The 25,258-nt window shown below is 57.1% G+C and overlaps 2 protein-coding genes across 3 annotated transcripts; one reads left to right on the top strand and one right to left on the bottom strand.

Moving 5' to 3' along the window:
• Positions 1-3,675: 3,675 nt before the first annotated feature.
• Positions 3,676-12,683, bottom strand: RBPJL (recombination signal binding protein for immunoglobulin kappa J region like). 2 transcript variants are annotated; one of them, XM_054723953.1, is made up of 12 exons: positions 12,662-12,683; positions 11,331-11,439; positions 9,976-10,101; positions 8,923-8,993; positions 8,642-8,757; positions 8,198-8,372; positions 6,225-6,362; positions 5,729-5,838; positions 5,301-5,453; positions 4,368-4,523; positions 4,129-4,232; positions 3,676-3,992 (listed from the first exon to the last, which is right to left on the bottom strand). In XM_054723953.1, the coding sequence occupies exons 1-12, from the start codon at positions 12,681-12,683 to the stop codon at positions 3,716-3,718; spliced, it is 1,557 nt and encodes a 518-aa protein (XP_054579928.1). In that variant the 3' UTR covers positions 3,676-3,715. The 2 variants fall into 2 exon arrangements, with proteins under 2 accessions (XP_054579928.1, XP_008156990.2); XM_008158768.3 differs by having other exon boundaries at positions 3,676-3,995.
• A 1,197-nt stretch (positions 12,684-13,880) lies between these two features.
• MATN4 (matrilin 4) lies at positions 13,881-24,636 on the top strand. Its single transcript, XM_054724423.1, has 9 exons — positions 13,881-13,959; positions 14,702-15,271; positions 15,986-16,108; positions 18,614-18,736; positions 18,829-18,951; positions 21,001-21,414; positions 21,509-21,661; positions 24,094-24,200; positions 24,284-24,636. Exons 1-9 carry the CDS (start codon positions 13,881-13,883, stop codon positions 24,341-24,343), a joined length of 1,752 nt encoding a protein of 583 aa, XP_054580398.1. The 3' UTR covers positions 24,344-24,636.
• Positions 24,637-25,258: the final 622 nt, after the last annotated feature.

Raw genomic sequence — 25,258 nt, forward strand, 5'->3', positions numbered from 1 at the left:
AAGGTCCATGCTTAAGCCAGAAAGCTAGTTTGTTCATGGCGGAACCTCAGGCAGCATGAAAGCTGGTCAATTGGGACATTTTGGAACAGACAATTTTGACTTTATTCTATGTGCCCTGCTGCCTGCTTTCTGCCCATTGTAACGCGCACACACTACCTACAGCGAGCAGCAAACTAAAAGTATTAAATACTATTAGGTAGAGAATTAAAAGAACCTCAGAGCACCAGACTTAGCATCAGGAGTATAGAATTCAAGTCAGGCTCTGTCCTCAACCTGCTCTGAGAACGTCATGGGCCTACTCTCTCAGAGCCTCAGTTTCCCCATCTGTAAAAATGAGGAGGAAATGTGAGTGCGAGCAATGTTTCTCAACCCTGGAAGGTTCTGACCCTGAGAGCTTGAAAAAGTGAAGATTATCTTGAGGAACCCTGACAGTAGGAAAACTCAATTCTCAGGAAGGAAACAGTGCCACCTGCTGGTTTCACTTTGCACTTGCAAGCTCCAGATATCTGCCAATGCAATGGAACGCAATTTGGTATTTATTGAGCCCAACTCAATAATCAAGCATTGTACTGCGCCCTCCAGGATATGCAGCAATGAGCTCCTTCCCACTTGAAGCTCATAGTCTATAGGGGACACTTGAAATGTACATAAAGCCCTTTATTCCAAGGGGGACATGGTCCCAGTGAGGCTTTCCACAAAGTGGAAAGCCTGAAACCAGGGCCTGCTTTATGGACAGGTGACGTGTACAGTCACAATAGGCCTTGTGCTTAGCAGGGCCCTGCTTGATTTCAGGCTCTGCTGTCGCTGTCTTGGAATTCGGAATAATTTTGGCACGGGGCCCCACACATTGTGTAGCCGATCCTGCATTGGGGCAATCTTGGAGGTGGTGACATCTGAGCTGGGTTTGGAGGACAGGGTGGTAGTGGCAGGAGAGGAAAGGAGGAAGCCTATTTTAGTGTGGAAGGAGGGGTGGAGTCAGTCCTTAGACCTTGGAAACTGGGTGATGTGGGGGAAGGAGGTCAAAGATGAAGGGCTATGAGAGGGGTGGGGCAGGGAGGCGAGTTTGATGTTCCATGGACTCAGGCTTAGGCTAGGAGGACCTCCAAGGACAGTCCAGCAGCTGGAACTCAGGCTCGGGCTGGAGCTTTGAGGTCATAGACTTCCAGGGGGGGTGTGCGGGTGGGACCAAGGGTTCTAGGGTGCCCTGAGGCAAGCTGCCCAGCTGGGCCAGGGCTCTCAGGCCAACCTAGGTCCCTGGCTTGCACCAGGCCTGCCTGTGGAGTGGCAGAGGAAGTCCTTGAGGGCAGGGCTGGATGGGCCCTTGAGCCCCAACTTCCTGTGTGGTGGGCTACGAAACTCCTCTTAGCCTCCTTAGGAGCGGCTTCCGGCTTCAACATCATCACAGGCACCCAGCCCAAGCTCTCCTGAGGTGAGCACTCAAGTCGGGAGTCGGGGACATTTCCCCTTCAGCTTGTGCCCTGCATTCCTTGGCCAGGATTCGCTCTCGGCGGCCACGAGGGGCCTTGAACGAGCTGCTCCTTCCCTGTGACGGGGTTGGGGGGGGGGTTCACCCCGCTGATGGAGGCTTTGGGGAGTCTAAAGAGCAAACCTCTGGGGAAGTGTCAGCATCTTCTTTCTCCTGGGGCTTTCCATGTTCGGGGAGGAGTTCTGCAGGAAAGAGCCCCTCCTCAGAGTTCGAGGAAAGTCCAGGCAGCGGGGAGGTGAGAACCCTGAACCAACACTTCAAACTGGTTCTCTCCGCTTGGCACCGTGAGGAGCTAGTACAGTTGCGGGCACCTGTGATATGTGTGCGTGGTTCCAGCAGCCAGAGCCAGGACCCTGCCTGGGTCCTCTGCTTCCCTGGAGAGCCCGGAGCAGGCCGAGGGCGGGCAGGCTGCGCAGGGATGGCTGTGGCTTGGTCTCCAGGCCTCATGCAGAGAAGCTCCTCTCGCAGCTGGGTTACTGCCCAGTTGATCTCAGATGTGTCTGGAGGTGTCCTGGGGGAGTTTTATTGTGTCCTGTGTCCCCCTGTGTGTCTGGGGTGCATCTTTGCTTGGGGTGGGGGGGTGGCTGGTAAGGTAACTCATTGCCAGCGTGGACAGGTGGCCCCCATGGCAGGCACAGGGTCAGGGCTGCTGGCTGCTTCTCTAGAAAGGGCCCTCAGGACAGGCTCTCTGCTCCACGGCACCGTTTCCTCCCCCATGTGTGAGGGTGGGGGAGATACACTGGGACCTCTCTCCTTGCGTGGGTGGGCCATACAGATTAGAGTCTCACTTGGATTGGGGGTGCTGCTAGCACAGCAGAGTGACCCCCGACCCTCAGGACTGCATCCTACTGGGCCTACAAGAGAAGTGCCTGGGTGGGTGGTTAAGATGGCAAGACCTTCCCAATGCCCAGGCACCTGCCCGACCACTAAAGACGTGAGCCAAAGAGGAAGCACGGGCAAGGGCACTGCGCCTGCCTCCAGCCACAGGGCGCACAAGGGAGGGCAGGCCTTTGTGTTCCAGGTGGGACCCAGGGCTCCAGGTGGGACCCAGGGCTCCAGGTGGGACCCAGGGCTCCAGGTGGGACCCAGGGCTCCAGGTGGGACCCAGGGCTCCAGGTGGGACCCAGGTCTCCAGGTGGGACCCAGGGCTCAGGTGGGACCCAGGGCTCAGGTGGGACCCAGGGCTCCAGGTGGGACCCAGGGCTCAGGTGGGACCCAGGGCTCCAGGTGGGACCCAGGGCTCAGGTGGGACCCAGGGCTCAGGTGGGACCCAGGGCTCAGGTGGGACCCAGGGTTCCAGGTGGGACCCAGGGCTCAGGTGGGACCCAGGGCTCCAGGTGGGACCCAGGGCTCAGGTGGGACCCAGGGCTCCAGGTGGGACCCAGGGCTCAGGTGGGACCCAGGGCTCCAGGTGGGACCAGGTCTCCAGGTGGGACCCAGGGCTCCAGGTGGGACCCAGGGCTCAGGTGGGACCCAGGGCTCCAGGTGGGACCCAGGTCTCCAGGTGGGACCCAGGGTTCCAGGTGGGACCCAGGGCTCAGGTGGGACCCAGGGCTCCAGGTGGGACCCAGGACTCAGGTGGGACCCAGGGCTCCAGGTGGGACCAGGTCTCCAAGTGGGACCCAGGGCTCAGGTGGGACCCAGGGCTCCAGGTGGGACCCAGTGCTCAGGAGGGACCCAGGGCTCCAGGTGGGACCCAGGGCTCCAGGTGGGACCCAGGGCTCCAGGTGGGACTCAGGGCTCAGGTGGGACTCAGGGCTCCAGGTGGGACCCAGGGCTCCAGGTGGGACCCAGGGCTCCAGGTGGGACCCAGGGCTCAGGTGGGACCCAGGGCTCAGGTGGGACCCAGGGCTCCAGGTGGCACTTGACACACCGGACAGATCTCATACTCTGATCAGGACCCCGTGCTCCAGGGTCTGTAGGCCAGGCCTGGGCGTGAGAAACGATGTGAGACAGAGAGAGACAAAGATGGAGCGACAGGGCACACAGACATCTACAAAGTTACTGAGGGAGGGAGACAGACTGATTTAGAGGGAAACGGAGACAAAGGCGGGAGAGCCACTCTTAGTGCCCGCAGAGAGAGCCTCTTCCTAGGTGTCCAAGGAGGAGCCAGCTGCGCGGGGAAGACCCGCGGGGCCGTTTCCAGGGCCAGAGCCTTCTGGGCTGCTGGGCCTGGGCCCTCCCTGGCCTCCGGGGCACCCTGGGCAGAGGGCAGGGCGGGGCCGGGGCCTAGGTCTGGATGAAGAGGTGGAAGTTGGTGCGCGTGAACTCGCGGTGGATGCTCTCCAGCAGCGCGTCGGCGTCGGCGTGGGCGGCGGGCTGGGGGGCGCCCGGGGGGCCGGGCCGCGCGCTGTGCTCGGGGGTGTAGGTGAAGGAGAAGGCGCTGGGGTAGAAGAGGCCGTCGGCGCGCACCAGGCTCACCGCCACCGTGATGGGTGTGCGCAGCCAGCGCCAGTCGCTGCCGAAGGCGGCAACCACCGGCACCACGCACACCAGGGACCGCGGGCTCCTGGGGCGGGACCGGGGGGGGGGGGTGCACAGAGGTGGGGACAGGTTAGGGCTGCAGGGACATCCGGTAGGGCTGACGACAAGCACCTCCTCTCCCCGTTCCCGGGCCCAAGGGAGGCCCCCCCCCCCCATACCTGTACATGGTTTCGGCCTCCACGTCCCCGAACCACACCTTGAGCCCCGTGTGGAAGTTCTCCCCGTGGAGCTCCAGCGTGGCCACGTCACCCCCGCCACTGAGCTGGGAGAGGGTGGGACCGGGAGGTGTGGGGGAGGGGTGTCAGGGGCCTGCCGCCCTCCCCCCCAGCGCCCCATCCCCCAGCGCAGGCCGCCCGCCAGTCTCCCCCCCCCCGACGCCACCCGCGCCCCCATTCACCTCGAGGGTGCTGATGAGGGGCACCGGGGTGACGGGCTCCCGGGTGCACGCCAGGCTGGTGCTGAAGGAGAATTCCACCGACTCGGTGCCTATGATGGTCCAGCAGGAGCTGTCGTTGAGCAGCGCCCTGTTGGCCTCCTTGGGGCAGGGGGCGGCCTGGGCGGAGACGCGAGGGGAGGGGCAGGGGCTCCGGTTGGCGGCGCCCGGGCTCCGAGTTCTGGGTTCCGGTCCCAGGCGCTGCGGGGTTCCTGCCCTCGGGGCTCAGACGAGGCCCTTCAGTTCTCCCGGCGGGCGGCGTTAAGTAAGTTCGCTGGGTGAACTGGCTTCCAAAGGCCTGTTTTGTTAGGATTCTAGAATCCCGTGTCTAACACTGCAATTCTGTGCCTCAACGGTCTACAGTTCTGTGACTTACAAGTTTATGATTCCAATGGTCTTTGCTCCATAGCACTCAATACCCTGATTTATTGTTTTTATTTACAGCCTGCAACTTTATATATTCCAGCCTTCTATGACTCTAACAGTCTGGGAAGGAGTACTGCTCAGTAATATTATTTTTTTTTCTGCGTTCTCTGATTCTGTCTCCATAGTCTATGGTTCTAGCATTCCCTGGGAGGAAGGAGAGCTTCATTATGACGATGATGGTCTAACACAGCGGTCGGCAAACTCATTAGTCAACAGAGCCGAATGTCAACAGTACAACGATCGAAATTTCTTTTGAGAGCCAAATTTTTTAAACTTAAACTTCTTCTAATGCCACTTCTTCAAAATAGACTCGCCCAGGCCGTGGTATTTTGTGGAAGAGCCACACGCAAGGGGCCAAAGAGCCGCATGTGGCTCGCGAGCCGCAGTTTGCCGACCACGGGTCTGACATGCTGTGGCTCTCTGCATTCTGACTGACTAAGATGCTTGGTGCTGATCATCTCGACTCCTCACCTGGAATTGCACCACCTTCTCTGTGGCAAGACACAGGTAGGTGCCGCCGCCCCCAGGAGGGCCCCCAGGAAACTGGAGTGCGCACTTGTGCAGTTGGGAGATGGGCTCGTCCACGTCAAGGAGTGCACACTGTTTGGCCACTTTGCGGATGATCTACAACGACAAGGTGACAGGAAGGGTGACGGCAAGGTGCCTGGGTGCCGGATGCCACCCTCCCGGCCAGCTTTCTGCTACTCCAATAGCCATGTGGGCACTGGCAGACCCCCCCCCCCCCCCATGCCAGCCCTTTGCCTCTATCCAGCCCCACAAAGCACCGAGGATCCTGGGTGAGAACTCAATAGGTGTCTTTATGCCTCAGGCCCTCACCCTCCAGCCCTGCCCACGAGGGTCACCCTCTGTGTGGATCTGGGGATCCCTCCCTTCCCTACCATTGGAGGGAGTGTGATGCCCGTGACAGTGCAGACCAGCTGCACCAGGGAGCCGTAGCGGACGTAGCCCTCTCGAGGTGGGAAGTCCCCCTGGGAAGAGTGGTCATCAGCTGCGGGTGAAAGGAAGGAAGAAGAGGATTTCAGAGGGCCCCAAGCTCCCGCTGCAAACCCTGCCCTCCTTGCCTCTGACTCCAACCCATTCACACCCCACGTGGGTCTTGTGGGTATGGTTGAAGGTTCTCCTCCTGGAGGGGTCACTTGTGGCCATCCTCGCAAGTGTGTGACCCCTGGGACAGGGGCTGAGGTGAGGGCCAGGGCTGGACACTGGAGTCAGAGGGCTTGGATCAGTCCCCGACTCACTGGGACCCCTGGCAAGTCTTTTTGTGTTTGGAAGCCTCACTTCCAAGGGCGGAGTTTACCTTCCCTGAAGTGTTGTGGTGAAGATCAAATAAGCGAATGAATGCAAGTGCCCAGCCCCTGCCCGCGGTGTAATTACCCAGGTGCAGGGTGAAGGCAGCCCACTGGCGCGCACTGGCCACGAAGGCCCCGTCCTCCACGGAGAGGTAGCGCGTGGACACCGTCTGGGAGCGCAGGCGGTTGAAGAGGGAGACCTTGGAGCCCGAGGATATGCACACTGAGAGGGGAGGAGGAGTCAGTGCCCCGGCCTGGCTGGGTCCCTTGGACATGCCAGACACATCCAGTCTCTGTCCCCTGTGCCCATTGGGCTCCTCTGCCCACCAGCCTAGACACAGTGGGCATTCACATTTCACAGCTATTTATCCAGGACCCGCCCTCGTCCCGCTTCTGCACTTGCGCCTGCTCCCTTTTGCTGCCTGGGCATCCTTCAGCTCCATACACGGCGATGAAGTACTCACTCAGTGTGGCAGGCCCTGAGCAGGGTGCTGGGCCCCAAAGGGAGAATCAGAGCTAGTCTTGCTCTGGAGGAGCTCACGGCCTCAGAGAGGAAACAGGGACATAAATATAAAAGTTCAGTCTGGTGTGTAAGGGCTGGGTTAAGGAGGGCCTCCCGGAGGAGGTTATACCCTCAGCTGGGGAGCGTGAAGCAGGTGGAAGTGCTTGGGGGCTGCACAAGCAGAGGCCATGTGGTGTGAAACAGCAGTCCAATGCGTCTGGGGCTTGACCTTGATCTCTTCCAGCCTCTCACATAGGAAGAGCCACAGTTTGTTTTCTGATTAGATTTTGACCACCTGGGGAGAAGGCCTTGGGTCGTCTCCCTCTCTCCCCTCACAGTGCTAGGCATACTATAGGTGCTCAATTCACACTTAGCCCAAGTTCCAATCCATTGAATAATAGCTGAAGTTTGCTGTGTGTCCGGTACTGTTTTAAATGCTTTATAGGTATTAGTTCATTTGAACTTCTCAGCAACCCTCGGAGGTAGATGATATTATCTCTACTGAAGAGAGCAACTTGCTGAAGGTCACTAGACTAGCAAAGGGTAGAGCCAGGATTCAAAGCCAGGCCACCTGGCTCCAGAATCTGCACTGTACCCGTCACACTATAACACTCCTCCCTGGCCCTTTCCTGACACCCAGGGTCAGCCAGAGCACTGCCTGGATCTGAGACATCCTTCGGGGTTTTTAACAGACGGAGAGTGTGGTGTAGGAGTAAGAGCTGGGCTCCGGAGTCACACTGACACAAGTCCAAATCATGGCTGGACCACTTCCTAGCTGGCCAATCTTAGGCAAGACGCCTGGAATACGATAGGCCCAAGTGTGTCTCAGATGAATGGGTGAATGTTCCAAACCTCACTTTCCTCATCTACAACATGGGGACAGTGACAGTATCTACCTCACAGGGACACAGTGAGCATCAAAGGTGTTCCAGGAAAGCTAACCCTCCCTTCGCCTCCCCCTTCCTCCCCGCTCCCGTCGGGGGTAGTGGTGGTGTCACTGTTATTCAGGCTTTCCTCCCCCTTAAATCCTCCAGTACTTGGCACCCAGGACAGTACTGGTCTCAGACTCTCTCTTTGATCCTCTGTGCATGCCCCTCTCCCTGCTAGACTGTGTTCCTCCAGAGCAGACACTTGTCCTTGTTTTATAGGGATCCAGCACCCAGCACAGAGCCAGGCATAGAGCAAGCGCTGAGTAAATATTTTTAACTGAATTTCCTCTGTCTTTTTATTGTCACTTTTAATCTGTCTCTAGTTCAGTATCTGCTGGCTGTTTGAGGTCCCTCCCCCCCCCTCCCCCACAAACTACGCCGTCCCTAACTCACACACTCAGGACTGGTGTCTGCCCCTCTCCGCTCTGCCCTTGCTTCTCTAACTTATTCCCAGAACTCAGCTTCACCGGCTCAGCCAGACCGGGTCCCCGCCCCGCTCGGCTCAGACCCCGCCTCCTCCACTCTGACCCCACCCCTACCACCCAGGTCTCTCCCCAGCCCTCCCCCCCGCCCCCCAAATCCCCCGCCCTAAGATTTGAGGGCACCTCCCGGCCCCGCCCCGCTCACGGTCGGTGTTTTTCAGCGACTGCTTCTTCTGGGAGGGCTTCGAGATGACCTTGATGAGGCGGCTGTGGAAGGTGCCCAGCTCCCGGCCCCCTCGGAGCACCAGCCGCAGCACCAGCCTGAAGTGCTTCCTCTTGTCTGCGTCTGAGATGTACAGGGTCTTGGCGCAGCCGAATTCCTACGGGGTTCAGCGGGGTGGGGCCGGCTCACCTCGGCTGTCCGCCTCGGGGTGAACCTTCCTCCCCCAGTTATCTGACGTCCGCCCCGTCGGGCGTGACGGAAGCGGCACAGTCCAAGCTCTCGGGGCACCCTCCTTGCAGACCCTCGGTGTCCAGGCTCCCCTCCCTGCCTGTCGGGTGGCTTCTGCAGAGGAGTAAATGAGCTCTCCTCCCCAAGGAAGAGGCAAGGGTGGGAGCAGGACTGGGACCCCCTCCCATGCACTCTCACCCTGGAGTCGGGCTGCTCCTCGAAATTTAACTTCTGCGTCTCGGCGGCGCTGCCGGATGCGCCGTCCAGTCCCATGTAGCCGCAGACAGTGGGCCCCGTTTCCCCTGCTAGGTGGGCTGGAAAGGGACGCCAGCGGGCTCGGGAGGGACTCCGGGGCCGGGCAAGCCTACTTCTCGCCGCCAGAGGGCGCAGCGAGACTGGGTCTGCGGACCGCCCCGCTCCCAATCCCTACAGCGTGGTCCCCTACCGAGGAAGGCGACCAGTCCTGGGTCTGTCCTCACCTTGGCCCGGCCCTGGCTTCACCCTCCAGCCAGGACCTGCGAGGTAGACACAGGGCGGGGGGCAGAAGAACCTGCGGAGACATGTAAGCGCTGAGCTCGTGTATCATCTCCCCTGTTCTGTCTTGTAGGCATCTCAACGGTAGCAGAAACCTGAAAGAATCCCCCGCCACCTTTCCCACCTCCCTCCCCAGGCTCCTCCAAGGCTGTGAACCCCATTAACATCCGAGCCCTCTCCACTCCACCTTTAAAACATATCCAGAACCCACTGGCTTCTGGGCACCTCCACATCTTTATTTGTAAAACCACGAGCCAACCATGTCACTCATCTTCTTAAAATCCTCCAGTGGTTTAAATTCCAAGTCCCCATATAATCTGGCCCCTGCTTACCTCTCCAACTTTATTTCCTACATCCCCACCCCCTTCTCGAACTGCAGCCACGGTACTTCTTTTGTGCCTCAAACAGGCCGCGTTGGTACTGCCTCGGGGTCTGTGCATTTTCTCTTTCTCCTCATTGGAACACGATTCCCCCAGACTCCCTCCTGTCTGGCTCTATTTTCTCATTCGAGTCTCAGATCAGACGTTACCTTGACCCTTCTAGCGAAAGTACCCTCCCTTCTGTTTCTATCACGTTGCACTATCTATTCCCTTCCAGCTCCCACCGGGATCTCGTTCGTTGATGGTGGGGACTTTATTGGCTTGTCTCTTCCTCACTAGAATGAAGATGCCACGAGAGCAGGGACTGTATTTGCCTCGTGCAGCTGTATGCCCAGTGCCCAGCGGTGCCCAGAGAGCCTGGCACATGACAAGCACTCAGTTCCCATTGTTGAATGAAAGTAGGAATGAATGGGTGAGCGAGTGAGTGAATGGAGACTGTAGATTCCCAGGGAGGTTCTGCTAAGACCAAAGTGGGGACTATTGGTGGCTGAAGGAAAAGGCCCATGACCAGCCAAGAGCTGAGCCCCAGTCCTGCTCAGGTTCCAAAAGATGCTAAACAGGAGGAGCGCACGGGGCCAAATGCCCACGCGACCTGGGCGGGGCGGAGGAGGCACCTACCGCTTCTCATTTCCGTAGGATTTCTGGGCCACCTTGGCGTGCAGGATCCGCACCGTCTGCTCGCACTGCTGCTGCAGGCACCGGCGCACGCCTTCCCTCAGGACGGTGGTGCGCTCCGGGGATGCCCTGGGAGGCCCACAGCGGGAGCATCAAAGGGGGAGGTGCCGTGGAGTTCGAAGCACACGTATGTTGTATGAAATGAAGTTCTAGTGGTGGCCACTCGTGGACGCATGCAAGTCGTGAGCTAAATATTTGGGCTGCACGGTTCTCAGTGAGGTTTGCCGGGAGCCCACCTGGACCCCCAGGCACACCACTCTGCTGGTCTGGCTCCGCGCCCATTGTAGCCCGGAGCCTGGGGGGGATGCCCCAGGGGCACAAAGACCCAGCTTGTGTTGGCCCTGGGATGGAGGCAGACTGCGCGAGGGCACCTGGCTCTCCCTGCACCCTGAGGGGACCTACGCAGGGAAGTCTTGATGCCAGGGGACAGCAGCCTTTGCTGGACCCAGGGAGCAGAGTGCTCTCTCGCCTGCTGGCAGACACCTGCACACGTGGAAGGGCCCCCAACCCGTGTCCCCAGTCTCCTGGGACTGGGGGAGGAGCGCATTTCAGTTTTTCCCTGCAAAGTAACCCTCCCTCCTTCCTCCGGAGAGAGAGGCCTGTTACTGTCTCAGTTGTACTTCCCTTGATCGCAGGGCCTCCATTGCCATGTGGAGTGGACCAGGCAGCGGCTAGGGCCTGATGGCTTCTCAGCCTGCGAGTTTTGATGGGTGAGGGTGGGTGAGGGTGGGTGAGGGTGGGTGAGCCCAAGACTTAAGCAGTTGCAGAGAACACAGGAGTCCGTGATGGCAGAGATTTGAGGGACCGCCAGTGGGGCGGAGGAGAGCCATGAGCCAAGGCTGCTCTGAATTTATCCTCCTCGCAGGACCAGTGTCCAGGGCCTCTCCCCACTCCGGGAGGAGGCAGCGGAGGGCAAGAGCCGGCCGCGCCCTTGGAAGCGGGGCCAGGCAAATGGCGGCCCGGCCCAGCCCCGCTCCACCCCTTGGGGCTCCCCCGGGGAAGTGGCTCGAGGCCTCCAACGCATTCCGGCTGCGGAGAGGGCGGCCGCCCAGCCAGCCTCCCGCGGCACCGAATTCCGGCCCCGGGGCCGAGGCGGCGGCTCTCTAGGTGGCTGGAGCCGGGGCGCCGCTCAGGCCCCGCCCCGCCCGCGGAGCGCGGGGCTCGCCCGGCCAGTGGGAGGGTCGCCGCCCGCGCTCCCCCTCCCCACCCGCCCGCCCGCCCGGGTTAAATGCGCCGCCGCCGCCGCGCGCCGCAGCTGCCTGGCCTCCCCGCCTCGGGCACGCTGCCCGCGCCGCTACCTGCTCCAGCTGCCCGGGAGGCTCCGCCCGTCGGCTCCGCTCCGCGGCCGCGCCTCCAAGTTGTCCCGCAGGTTCAGGTGAGTCAAAGGGCCCGGGGGCGCTGAGGGTTCTGCGGGGGAGCAGGCCACCGGCCAGACCAGGCGACCGCACTTGACGCGGCTGCACCCCTATGGTGCCCGCACTTGACCCGCAGTGCCCTTCCCGCGTCTGTAGGGGCCTTTCCAAACGGAGTCCACACCAGCAAGCCCACCGAAAGGGGAGGGGACGTGTCCCCCAATCTCCTCCCCTCGGGAACCTCCCCGAACCTCCTCAAGGTGCTCACTCTTCAGCCAGCTCTTGAGGAATTGTTCGCAGCGCTTCCCTCCCTCCGGAGCCGGCTCGCCCCACCCTAGAGGCATTTCCAGATCTTGGGGGATTGATTCACCCCGACAAGGAGCTCTGGGTTCTAGCGTCAGCCTTGTCACCAGGTTGCTGTGTGACTTTGGGGGAGACACTACCGTCTCTGGACCTAGTTCCTTCCTCCGTGGAATGAGGGGGTTGGAAAGGTGATGAACTCAGGGAGGCAGCCGCTATTTTGATTTTCTAGGGTTCCTGGGGTACAGGGAGGATGCCAGGTGAGATGTTTGCTCACGCCAAGAGCAGGATAAGGGGGACCTTAATCAAGACTGGGGGGCCTGGAAGCTTCTGAAGGTAGGAAGGGATGAGAGGTGGCAAAAGCCCCTGTGCCTTTTAAAACCCCCCCTGCTCTGGGGGTGGGGGTGGGAGGGGGATGCTGGCCTCAGCTATGGCCCAAGCTAGGGAAAGCATTCCACACGTCTCCACCTCCAGCAGCTGGCACATCTGGCGGAGTCACCCTCCGTGACGGTGTCTGCCAGAGGGATTTTTGTTCCTCTCCCAGGCCTGAAAGGCGAAGGCGGAGAGGATCCGGGACGGGAAGGCCGCCTAGAGTGAGCGGCAGGCCCTCGACCTGGCTCAGAATAGGCCCATTCACGGACGGGGGAAGGGGCGGGGCTGCGGTTGGGTTAGGGGCGGCCGGCCCCCTCTACCCGGAGACAGCAATAGGAAAGGGGCGAATGCAGCTTCAGCCTGGGGCGCGGGGGTGGGTAGAGAGCAGAGGGAGTGGATGCACAGAAAAGAGGTCCAGTGGCTCCCAGACCCCGGGTTGCCAGGCAACTCCAAAGGAAGAAGGGGAACAACTCCACGAGTCCCAGGTTCCTTCGCAGCTCCGTGGGCTGCCCGCCCGGGCCTCATTTTCCCCATCTGTACAATGGGAGTCTTTCTCGTGATTCTCCAGGGGCCTCGTCGAGGGCCTCGGGAGGGTAAACGCTCACCTGCTGCCCCCACAGGGTCCATGGCCGCGCTCCGAGGCCGCTCACTCACAGCCCTCCGGGTGCGCCCCGTGCTGCCGCCCTCAGCACCCTGCGCCCTCCGCTCCTGGGCCCTCGGGCCGGATATATCCCACCCCGCCTTATCTCAAGGCCCCGGGGCTCCCGGCCCGCTGTTTGCTCTGGGCAGGGGCACCTGCTGGGCAGATGTGGGCTTCCCACGGCCACCGAGCGGAGGAAGCCAGACCCGGAGGGCGCCCCCTGGCGGCTTCTCCTGGGAGCTGGAGGCGAGTCGAGGCGCGTAGCCTCGAATTCAAGTGCGCGGTGGGCTTTGGCCACGCAGTGCCCGCCCCTTACCCTCCCCGCCCGGAGCGCTCGGCCCTCCCCCGGCCTGCGGTAGCGCGGTGTGTGGCTGAGTGTGTGTGTGTGTGTGTGTGTGTGTGTGGCTGTGTGTGTGTGTGTGTGTGAGTGTGTGTGTGTGTGTGGCTGTGTGTGTGTGTGAGTGTGTGTGTGTGTGTGTGTGTCTGAGTGTGTGTGTGTGTGGCTGAGTGTGTGTGTGTGTGGCTGAGTGTGTGTGTGTGAGTGTGTGTGTGTGTGTGTGTGTGTGGGTGTGTGTGTGTGTGTGGCTGTGTGTGTGTGTGTGTGTGTGTGTGTGTGAGTGTGTGTGTGTGTGTGTGTGTGAGTGTGTGTGTGTGTGTGTGAAGGGTAGCCGCACAGAGGCGCCTTGTTTGGGGAGGGGAAGGGCCCGCGGTGAGGAATGGCTTCCTTCTGCAGAGGTTTTCCTCCCGGGAAACGAGGGCGTGAACACGTCGGCTCGTCCCACCAGCCCCCTCTGTGTAGGATTTTCCCGGCGCAGCCACTTTCTTGTCGCCAGACTTTGGGTCCCGGCGCTTAAATTCTTTGGGCCCGTTTCCTGATCTGCACAGTGGGAACATTAACAGCCCGTCTCATAGAATTGTCGAATTGCCGAGAGGACTAAATGCCACAAGGCGTGAGAAGCGTATAACCTTGTGCCGGGCACAAGGAATTCAGCGATCTCACTGTAATGAGAATTAATTATTGTGAAAAGATGCACAAAAGCGGAGAGATTAGTAAAATAAGCCCAGGACCCTCCTACACCGCCAAGTGCCCATCACCCAGCATGGGAGTCCTGCAGAGACTACTGTTTGGCCATTTCCTTCCTCCCTCCAGGCTCTGACACCCTGATTTCTGTCCCCCAAGGGCCATGAGGGGCCTCCCATGCTCACCACTGCCCGTATTGCTGCTCCTTCTCCAGCCCTGGGAAACCCGGCTCCAGTTCGAAGGTGAGCGGGAGTCCAGCCTGACCAGCGAGGGGAGAGGAACAAAAGCCAAAAGCAGGTTTTCTGTCGGCAGCCAGCTAGGCCTGCTGGGAGAGAAAAGCAAGACTTTGGAGCCCCCCTCGCCCCTGCCCCCCGCGGCTGGGTTCGAATTTACCCTTTCACCTCGCTGGGCCTCAGTCTCCTCATCTGTAGGATGTGGCTTAGAGATAACAAGATTGGGCTCATGCAGAATGCCCATTTGGTGTTAAATTTTTCAGAGTTAATTGAAAAAAATCAAGAGATTTCACATAAAAATCCATAGTTGGGACTTCTCTTTAAAAATCCAAGGATCTGCTAACACGGGTCTGCATGGCTGCATGCAACTTTTGGCTGCAGCTGCCCCCTCTAGGAGGGATACGGGCTCTCTGGGTGCCCGCCACCCTACCCCGCCAGGTTCACTTATACATGTTGCCCACCTGGCTCCTACAGGCATTTGAATTGCGGCATCCCCTCTCCCTCTCCCAAAGGGGTAATGCCTCCTCAGAACAGCCCTCAGAGCTGTCGGATAGAGGACTGGTGAAATCTCCTGGCCCAGGCCCTCAGCACGTGCTGGCCGAGTGCAGGCATCTGACTTGCAGTTGCTAGGGTAATTCCGTGTGGGCGCTGTTACGCAGGGCGAGTGCCATTCCGCCCTGGTTTTCCCTGGGGAGCTCCTCGGAGAGGAGGCTTCGCTGACCTAGGAAAGTCCCTCCTGATCTCCTCGCAGGTCCCAGGTGCCGCACTGGACCCCTGGATTTGGTGTTTGTGATCGACAGCTCGCGCAGCGTGCGCCCCTTCGAGTTCGAGACCATGCGGCAGTTCCTGGTGGGCCTCCTCCGCCGCTTGGACGTGGGGCCCAACGCCACGCGCGTCGGCGTGATCCAGTATTCGAGTCAAGTGCAGAGCGTCTTCCGGCTTGGCGCCTTCTCGCGCCGCGAGGACATGGAGCGCGCCATCCGCGCTTTGGTGCCGCTGGCGCAGGGCACCATGACGGGGCTGGCCATCCAGTACGCCATGAACGTGGCTTTCAGCGTGGCCGAAGGCGCGCGCCCGCTGGAGGCGCGCGTGCCGCGAGTCGCGGTGATCGTGACCGACGGGCGGCCCCAGGATCGGGTGGCAGAGGTGGCGGCGCAGGCGCGCGCCCGCGGCATCGAGATCTATGCGGTGGGGGTGCAGCGCGCCGACGTGGGCTCCCTGCGCGCCATGGCATCGCCCCCGCTGGACGAGCACGTCTTCCTGGTCGAGTCCTTCGACCTTATCCAGGAGTTTGGCCTGCAGTTCCAGGGCCGGCTGTGTGGTGAGTTGGGGGAGCGCTGGAGCGAGGCTCACTCTGCCTAGACCCCCGTTCCTACCTCTTCCATCCCACCCCAGGCGGGGGCCCCGCCCACCGGAGAGCTGAGGCGCTCAGGGCCTAACGCACGCCACGCAGCCACGCTGTGTCACATGCCAGCTCCGGCCCCTTTTGCCTAGGCATCACCCACCAGTAGCAACTTTTGGCGTGCTCTCCAACTAGGATGGGCTGTGGTTTCCCACAGGCTTAATGTCCGCCTCCAACACCGCCCCCTCAACACTGGAAGCACCGCCCCTCAAACGTGAGAGCCAACTGCCCACTCCAAAGAGTCAGGTCTCGCCCACGTGGGCATGGCCCTGCCCGCTCGCGTTTTAGCTCCTCCTCCAAGCTGCTAGCGCTGTTTTAGTCACACCTCCAGTTACTCCGCCCACCTCGATTCAGCGCCTCTCCGCCTCTCTACCTTACCCCTGCATAGTCCTGCCCTAGCCCATTGACACATAGGGCCGGGGCCTCCCTCGTTTGAGCCTCTTCACAGGGGCTGTGAACAGGGCCCTGTTCTTTCCCGAAGCCTTCCCACTGGGATCGGCCCTTCTCGAGTGAATCATATCCCACCTAAGTCCATTCTTGATCACGGTTGCTGCCTTTGACCCCACCCAGCTGTCTCTTGTTGGAGGGTTCTGCCCATCTGTCCCCTGCTGTTCTACTCTTGTGTGTCCTCAGGAAAGAACCTGTGTGCTGAGGGGGGACACGGCTGCCAGCACCAATGTGTCAGCTCCCCTGGCACCTTCCACTGCACCTGCAATCCCGGCTACCAGCTAGCAGCAGATCTCAAGGGCTGTTTGGGTGAGAACGATTCCGGCCCTGCGATCCTGAGCCTTCTGAGGCTCCCATTGCCCCAGCATCAGCCCAATGGGTCTGGAAGGGCCTTTGGAAGTAAAGTCCAGCTCCCTCCCTTTCTAGGCCTGAGAAAGGGACGGTATGCCAGGAGCCGCACAAGTCGTGGATGCGACCACGGCTAGAAACCGTGACCCCACAATGAAGTGTGCTTTCTGCATCCTCCTGTCCACTCTTTCAGGCCGTCTCCTGCCCGGCTCCAATACACGTCCCAAACGTGTTTGTGTCTTCTCATGGGCACCTCGTTAGAGTTCCTGTAACTTAGACACTGTGGGAGTCTTCACTGAGGGTCTCCATACACCACCACCCTGCCATGTCCATGCTGTCATTCCTGCTTCCGCATCTCACCGGCGCTGCTCCCCTGAGCTCTCTTCCGGCTCCTCCCTGCACCTGCCGGGGTTCTTAACTTTTGCCTCCTGAAAAGCTACGGCACACAATGCTTTGCCTGTACAATTGGGACTTTCTTTTTCCTGTGTATCTGTGTCCACTCCTTTCATCTTAACGACAGATGCCATTTGCTGAGTGCCAAGTTAATACCAGACAGTGTGCTTGGAGCACTGCATACATTATCTCCCAACCTCACCACAACCTGGACAATGAGGTCATGTGATCCCCATAATGTCCGCTGGGGGTTTCTTGTTTCTAGAACGTTGACAAAACTGGTTTGAAGCCCCATGTGATGACCCACAAACATCCCAACCCCTCCCCCAGATCTCTGGGAATTCCCCAAGTGCTTACATCCTGTGGCCCCCCTCTCACTCCGAGCTACTGCAGAATTCAGTCAGTGTATGGCTCCTCTCTCAATTTCTCAACCCCACACATGCTGTCCTTGTTCCATGCGCATAAATCAGCCTCTTCCTTGGTTCACACACTTGTGCACACAACGACACGTGTGTGTGTGTACTTGTAAGTGCGTGCATTTGTCCATTTCCCTAAAGATGGGGAGGACGAGGTGTGAATTACATCTCAGTAAAGCCAAACACACACACACCAAAGGAAACATCCTTTTTCAAAAATCCTTATTGCTGAAAGTATTGCAGATGTCCCCTGAAACATCCATTTTTTAAAATAATTGAATACTAAGCACCCTTGACCCTGAAAGCCCTCGGTCACCCACTGCACGGGATTTTTTTACTGGCTTCTCAACCCACACAGTCACTCAGCTTCACACCATTTGTCTTGTTCTTTTTCTTCCTCTCTCCACTTCCCCCTCTTTTCTAGAAACCCTAAATTCTCACTTTTTTATGCAGGATAATTCACCTCTCTCCAGCCCTTATTCCCCAGTGCAGCGCTAGGCCATCTTTGCACATCTAAGCCATCAAGATACGCAGCAGGGCAATAGCTCACCTTCCCCAGAAGGAAGTTGTAAATAGCAATTGCTCTCTCTCTCTCCCATTATTTCCTCATTTTGCAGATGGGGAAATGGAGGCTCAGACAGGTGAAGTGGCAGGATCTAGTCCCCCTGTATTAGTCACTGAGCATCTTCAGGGCAGGGGCCTTGTTTTCCACAACTGTGGATTCTTGGTCTTCATCCTGGCTCAGTAAGGCGCACCCTGGGATGCATCTGGGTCCTGAGTTGGTAGGGCCACCTGTCCCAGAGCAAGGAGGTTTGCACGTATAGGAATCACAGATGCCTGGTTACCACACCAGATTAATTAAATCAGGATAGTTGGGAATTGCAGTCCAGGCATAGATTTTTAAAAAATATATTTTTATTGATTTCAGAGAAGTAGGGAAAGGGATAGAGAGATAGAAACATCAATGATGAGCCCTAGCTGGTTTGGCTTAGTGGACGGAGCGTTGGCCTGCGGACTGAAGGGTCCCAGGTTCAATTCCGGTCAAGGGCATGTACCTTGGTTGCGGGCACATACCCAGTGGGGAGTGTGCAGGTGGCAGCTGATCAATGTTTCTAACTCTCTATCTCTCTCCCTTCCTCTCTGTGAAGAATCAATAAAATATATTTTAAAAAATTAAAAAAAAAGAAACATCAATGATGAGAATCATTGATCAGCTGCCTCCTGCACACTCCACACTGGGGATCAAGCCTGCAACTTGGGCATGTGCCCTGATCAAGAATCGACCTCCTGGTTCATAGGTTGATGCTCAACCACTGAGCCACGCCAGCCTGATGGGGCATGGGTATTTTTTGAAAGCCGTGCTGTCAGGGCTGAGAAGTGCAGCCCCCAAAGTATATGCCAGCCTCCCCTCTTGCTCAGCCATTGACCTGTGCCCTGAAGGGACTCATGGCTGTGAGCACCACTGTGTCAGTTCCCCAGGTTTCTAGTTCTGTTGCTTCAGAGCTGGCCTTGTACTCCAGCAGGACCAGAGGAGCTGCAGGGGTGAGCGAGCTGCCCCCCCCCCCCCCCCCCCACACACACACACTAGCATCCTGGACTGAGGTCTCTAATGGCTCCAGTCAGAAGCGATATCTTGCTGCCTTTTCCTTCCCACCAGTCATTGATCACTGCAGCTTTGGGAATCACAGCTGCCAGCATGAGTGTGTTAGCACCCTTGCTGGGCCAAGGTGCCGCTGCAGAGAAGGCCACGACTTGCTACCTGACGGGAGGAGCTGTCTTGGTGAGGAGGGGTCTCCTGCATTGTGCAGAGGGGCAAAGGGTCTTAGCTAGTGGAGTCCACCCTGACTTACCCTGACCTGCCTCTCCTTTCAGCTCGGGACCTTTGCAATGGCATAGACCATGGATGTGAGTTCCAGTGTGTGAGTGACGGCCTCACCTACCGCTGCCTGTGCCCTGATGGACGGCAACTCCAGGCAGATGGCAAGAGCTGCAACCGTGAGTTATGGGTGGGAGGGGACACTGCCTGTCCCTGCCCCCACTGCTCACGTTCTGAGCATCCTTGCCTTTGGTGTGGGTGTGGTGTGAATGTGTGAGTGTAGGTGGTGGTGATGGCATTGGAGGGTGTGCCATGCCCTGCCTCTATCTCTTTCTCTTCAATTCTTTACCCTGTTGCCAATATATTTTTATTGATTTTAGAGAGAGTGATAGAAACATCAGTGATGAGAGAGAATCATTGATTGGCTGCCTCCTGCATGCCTCCTACTGGGGATTGTGCCCACAATTCTGGCATGTTCCCTGATCAGAAATGGAACTGTGACCTCCTGGTTCATAGCCCGACCCTCAACCACTGAGCAACACTGGCCAGCCGAGGTTAATTTTTATTTTTATTTTCCCAGTATATGCTTATTTTTTAATTACTTTATTGATTAAGTTATCACATATTTGTCCTCAAACCCCGCCCCCCCCCATTCCCATCCCAAACCCCTCCACACGCATGCCCCCACCCCTCTGTTGTCCGTGATCACTGGTTAGGCTCATATGCAAGCACACAAGTCCTTAGGTTGATCTTTCTCCCTTATCCCCACCCTCCCCTACCTTCCCTCTCGAGGTTAATTTTTTAAAAATACATACATGGGTGGGAAAAAGTAAGTTTGCAGTTGTGAGTATGTGAAACACAAAGTTTATTCTTGTATTATTATTTGTTGATTATTGCATTATTTTCCATACAAACAACTATAACCTACTTTTGCCCACTCCTGTATTTGATCACATTCTTCCCTTGCTCAAAAGCCATCTGTGGCTCACTAGTGCCTACAGAATAAAGATCAAATGCCTTACCCCTGAGTTTTTCAAATGGGGGTACAACCACATTCGTGGATAATGAAATCAAATTAGGGGGTTACAACCAGCATTAACACGAAAGAAAGAAAAAAATAGAGCTTACAGCATGTAGAAAGAATAAATATTATTTCATGAAATGTAATTTTAATTGTATGTGAGCATATGTAGTGCATCATGATGTATTATTATGGTTGTTGTTTTTACTGTGGGTGTGGTCACAATTTTAAACCACTGTCTTAGCTCCTCACAGTCTAGCTTCGGCCAACCCCATAAGCCTGTCTCCTGCCACACCTGAACACTTTAGCCGGACTGGCCTGTCTATCCCCAAATGTGTCGAGAGCTCCTCGCTTCCATGCCTCTGCATATTCTGCTCCCACCATCTAGAATGTCCCTCCATGCCTTGGAGAACTCCCACTCTTCTTTGAAGACCAAGTCAAATGTCACCACCTCCATGCAGCCTTCCTCACCAACTCCAGGAAGAATGAATTATTCTTACCTCAGGCTCTCTGCTGTAACATAGGGCACGTCTGACTGCTCTGCTCTCTCCCGACTGCCTTATGGATCAGGATTATGTTACATTTATTGTTGAAACACCTTCAGGACTAGCAAAGTCCCTGGCTCAGAACAGGGGAGTCAACATTGCAGAGTGCTTAAATGGGTTTTGGGGTCAGACAGACCTAGTTCCAGATCCTGGCTCAGCCACGACTGGCTATGGAATCCAGAGCAACACTTTGTACTTCAGAACCTCAGGTTACAGAAAATGGGGATAATCCCCAAGGTGATTGGGGAGATTGAGAAACAACATATAAAGCACCTAGCCCAGTGCCTGACCCACAGTAAGCTGTCGAATAATCATGTTTTTGTTTTTATTGAGTATTGTTAATACTGGTAAAGTGTTTAGAATTCTGTCTGGTACATAGTAGATGATCAATAAACATTAACTATTGTAGTTGTGGGTATTATTATTGTTGTTAAGATGCTTTTCGCATATTGCCTGGTTTGTTGTGCTCAGCACTCAATAAATGGCAAAGGTTGAAATGATGCTGATAATAATAATAATAACAATACATCATGCAGTGCCCTGCACAGGAAGGCCTTCACACATGGTATCTGTTATACCATGAATGAATGACGAGATGGGTAGATGGCTGCTGCCAGCCAAGATTCCCCTCTCTCCATCCAAGACCTTCTCCTACTGCCTAGGGTGCCGGGAGGGCCACGTGGATCTGGTTCTGCTGGTCGATGGCTCCAAGAGCGTGCGCCCTCAGAACTTCGAGCTGGTGAAGCGTTTTGTGAACCAGATCGTGGACTTCCTGGACGTGTCCCCCGAGGGCACGCGCGTGGGGATGGTGCAGTTCTCCAGCCGGGTGCGCACCGAGTTCCCTCTGGGCCGCTATGGCACCGCGGCCGAGGTGAAGCAGGCGGTCCTGGCTGTGGAGTACATGGAGCGCGGCACCATGACTGGGCTGGCGCTGCGCCACATGGTGGAACACAGCTTCTCCGAGGCGCAGGGCGCGCGGCCCCGCATCCTCAATGTACCTCGCGTGGGCCTGGTCTTCACCGATGGCCGCTCCCAGGATGACATCTCAGTGTGGGCTGCGCGCGCCAAGGAGGAAGGTGGGCTTGGCGCGAGACGCGCTGGCGCGGGGTTGGGTTGGACGCGGGGAGGTGACTTTCCTGAGGTCTAGGGCGCCCCCTGTCTCCTCCGTAGGCATCGTCATGTACGCCGTGGGCGTGGGCAAGGCAGTGGAGGAGGAGCTGCGCGAGATCGCCTCGGAGCCCCCAGAGCTGCACGTGTCCTACTCCCCTGACTTCAGCACCATGACGCACCTGCTGGACAACCTCAAAGGCAGCATCTGCCCGGGTGAGCACCTCCGGCTCGGCCCCGCCCCTTCTCTCTTTGCCCAGCCTCTGCTAGCTCCCCTTACTATCCACCCCCAGCCCCTCCTGGAGTTACAGCCAGGGCGTGGGCCTCGCTAGACAGAGCCTTGTTGCTGTAAGTGTGGCCTGGGACCAGCCGCAGGGCCCTCACCGGGTAGCTTGTTAGAACAGCAGCATTTCCAACTCTCTCCAGGCCAAATGGATTAGATTTTGCACTTGAACCAAATGCGTTCGCATGTATGTTAAAGTTTAAGAAGCACTAGACTAGGCTATACCTGTCCCCCAAACTAGTGGGTGTTCAGAATAATTTGGGGGACGTTTCTCAGAGGAATGCCAAACAGCGTTTCTATAGTTCATTAACTTGGAATTCAATTTTACAGACTCGGCAAAGTGGCAGGACGGAGTGTTTCAAGTACACAAAGCTATGTATTTTCGTTTGAACAATGTAGCCCATAAATGCAATCCATACTTCACGGTGTTCAGCTGAAAAAATGCTGTGAAGGAGGAGAAGAGAGCTGTTGAACCTTGTGAACTGTACTTTATAGGCCATACAGGGGGTTTTGGGGGGTAGTTTTTACCATAGAGTCTTTAGACTCTAACCCAGGCCTAAGATGTGACTCTTCTTTCAGATTTCCAGGCCCTACCTCCAGAGCGAGGTTCAGGAGGGCTAGGCTGGGCCTAGGAAATCACACACACACACACACACACACACACACACACACACACAGTTGACCCTAGAACTGCATGGGTCCACTTAAATGTGGATACAATGTATGCCTGTAAGTAGACTCGCTCAGTTCAAGTCCATGTTGTTCGTAGGTCAACAAATCTGCATATGCGGAGGGCTGACTTAAGTGATCTGCAGAACTTCAACTATGCAATGGATCCTCGCTTTGTTCAAGGGTCAGCTGTATATACATACATGTAGGTGTATACATCATATATGTGTGTATGTATATGCATATACATATATACACATGCACACATACACCACCCAGGCTAATTCTAATAATTAGCCACGCACTATCCGGGGAGGCACTGGATAGCTGCTCCTCCAGGGCCCTTCCTGTCCTGGCTCTCATGTCCCACACAGTGTGACACTGGATAAGATACTTAATCCCTACCCCTGCCTCAACTTCCCTCTGTAACAGGGGAGGGTGCTGGCTACCCAAGGTTGTCTCCAGCTCCAGAATTCTAAGAGAAATCTGGGCTCTGTGGTTGAGGCTCTTCACCAATTAGCTGTGTGACTTTGGGCAGATCCTCCCCCCTCTCTGGCCCTTGATTTCCTCATCTGCAACGTGAGGAGTCTTTGTGGGACAGTCACCAATGCCATTAATGGCATGACATACAGCAGTTGGCTAAGGATGCATAGAAGACTAAGAAATAACCTTTAAAATCATAACAGCAGTTCTTCATTGGAGGCCCAGGCATTGTGCTGTCATTAAAAATGCCACATGTTTACAGAATGTCAGCGAACCTAAGGTGCCATCCATTGTCAAATTCACCATTATTTTCTATGTAGCTAAGAAAAAAATGGGGCCCAAATTTAATTATAAGGCACTTTTTGCATCAGACTCGCCTAGCGGTTGAGTTCAAACACAGATTGCTGGGCTCCAACTGCAGTGTTTCTGATCCAGGTAGAGCCTGATAATTTGCATTTCTAATAACTTCCCAGATGATGCCGATGCTTCCTGTCCCGGGACACTTGGAGAACCGCGGGTCTAGTTGAAATACACTGTCAGGTATTCACTGTGTCAGGCGGTGCTCTGGATCTGCTCTCCCAATAAGGTAGCCACCAGGGACATGTGCCCACTTAATTTAAATTAATTACAATTAAAGTAAAAAAAAATAGTTCTTTAGTCACACAAAGCCACATTTCAAGTGTTAAATAGCCACACGTGGCTTGTGGCTGCCACACTGGACAGGGCAGACACGGAACATGTCGTCATGGCATAAAGTTTCACTGGGAGAGTGCTCTGTGAACTCTGGCCCCTCAGCGTGTGGGCCAGGGGCCAGCAGCATCAGCAGCTCTTGGGAGCATCTCAGCTCCTTCCCCACTCTGAATGAGAATCTATTTTATTTTAACAAGATCTCCTGGTGATTCTGAGCATCAGGTTTTGAGAAACACTCTCCTAAGGTGTGTATAGACATACACAAATGATAGAATCCTTAGTACCAGCCAATGAATAGATTTTCTCGTATCCTCTGTTACAGATGAGGAAACTGAGGCTTAGAAAGGTTGAGTGAGGTTTCCAATATCTCACAGCTATGTAGCTGGACTCATCCCAGGCCTGTTTGAACTCAAAGCCCCTACCCTCAACCACAGGCTGGGTGGAGGCATAGCACAGGGCCTTGGCCAGGGACCCCTGGTCCTGCAGATTCTCATTCCCCTGCCTCTCTGTCCCTGGCTGGCAGAGGAGGGCATCAGCGCCGGGACAGAGCTTCGGAGTCCCTGTGAATGCGAAAGCCTCGTGGAGTTCCAGGGCCGCACGCTGGGGGCGCTCGAGAGTCTCACTCAGAACCATATCCTTTTGAGTTGGGGGCGCGGGCTGGAGTGAAGGGGACGGGACCCCCGGCGACCCCCACCGGTTTCCTTAACCGCTCACTCGCCCAGCTGACGGCGCGCCTGGAGGATCTGGAGAACCAGCTGGCCACCCATATGTGAGGCCCGCGGTGGCCCGGACCGGGCAGGGGTGAGGCCCCGAGGACTATGCTCCCTCGTGCGCCATCGGGGCGCCAGGGCGGGACTGAGCCGGAGCCCCTTGGGCTCGGGCTGTCGGGGACCAGGGGCTGGCGGGTTCCCAGCGCTGAGCTGGCCTCGCCTGGATCACAAGCCTGACTGCGGAGGACCGGGGACGCGTGCTAGATCCGCACGCCCTCACCGCTTGCTTCTCTGCTCTCAGTTCTTTGTTGGATTTCTTGTTTGTTTGTTCGTTTGTTTTCTTTTTCTTAAAAAAAAAAAAAATCTGGTTTCCTTGGGGTCCGTTTGTGGGTCTTGCTACGCCGCCAGGGGGAGGGGAGGCCAGACGGAGCGCGCTCCTGCGGCGCCCGAGTGGCGTCTCCTCGGAGAAAGGCGCATTGTGCGGGGGTCGGGCTGGGGGGCAGGGGCCTGGGCACCGCTTCCCCCTCCTTGTTTATTCAGCCAGAACAGACGGCTCCTTCTGCCGGCGGCGGGGAGGGAGGGGGCTCAGGGGAACTCTTAGGGTCTGCGCAAGGCTGCGCCCCCTCCATTCCGCAGCGGATCAAACGCTTCGCTCTCTGGCCATACTATCTCATGGTGCCCCCAAACCTGACTTGAAAAGCTGCTGGAACTGGGCGGGGGAGTGGGCGAGAAAGCAGGAGGCAGTAACTGAGTCCCTAAATGGACGGGGTGGGGACGGATAGGTGGGTTTCGCCTGGATTTCATCTCCCTCCTGCACTAGGCAGGAAGAAGAGAGGGTATCAGCCGGGACCTCTGGCGCAGAGCAGGCCTCTGCCTGCCCAGCCTGTGCCCCACACTCTCTGCCTCTGCTCCTCAAAACAGGAAACCCTAAAACCAGCCCTCTGTGGTACAGAGCACAGACCAGTACCATTTCCCAAG

The sequence above is a fragment of the Eptesicus fuscus genome, chromosome 12 (genome assembly GCF_027574615.1).
Source record: "Eptesicus fuscus isolate TK198812 chromosome 12, DD_ASM_mEF_20220401, whole genome shotgun sequence".
NCBI classification, from domain to species: Eukaryota; Metazoa; Chordata; class Mammalia; order Chiroptera; family Vespertilionidae; genus Eptesicus; species Eptesicus fuscus.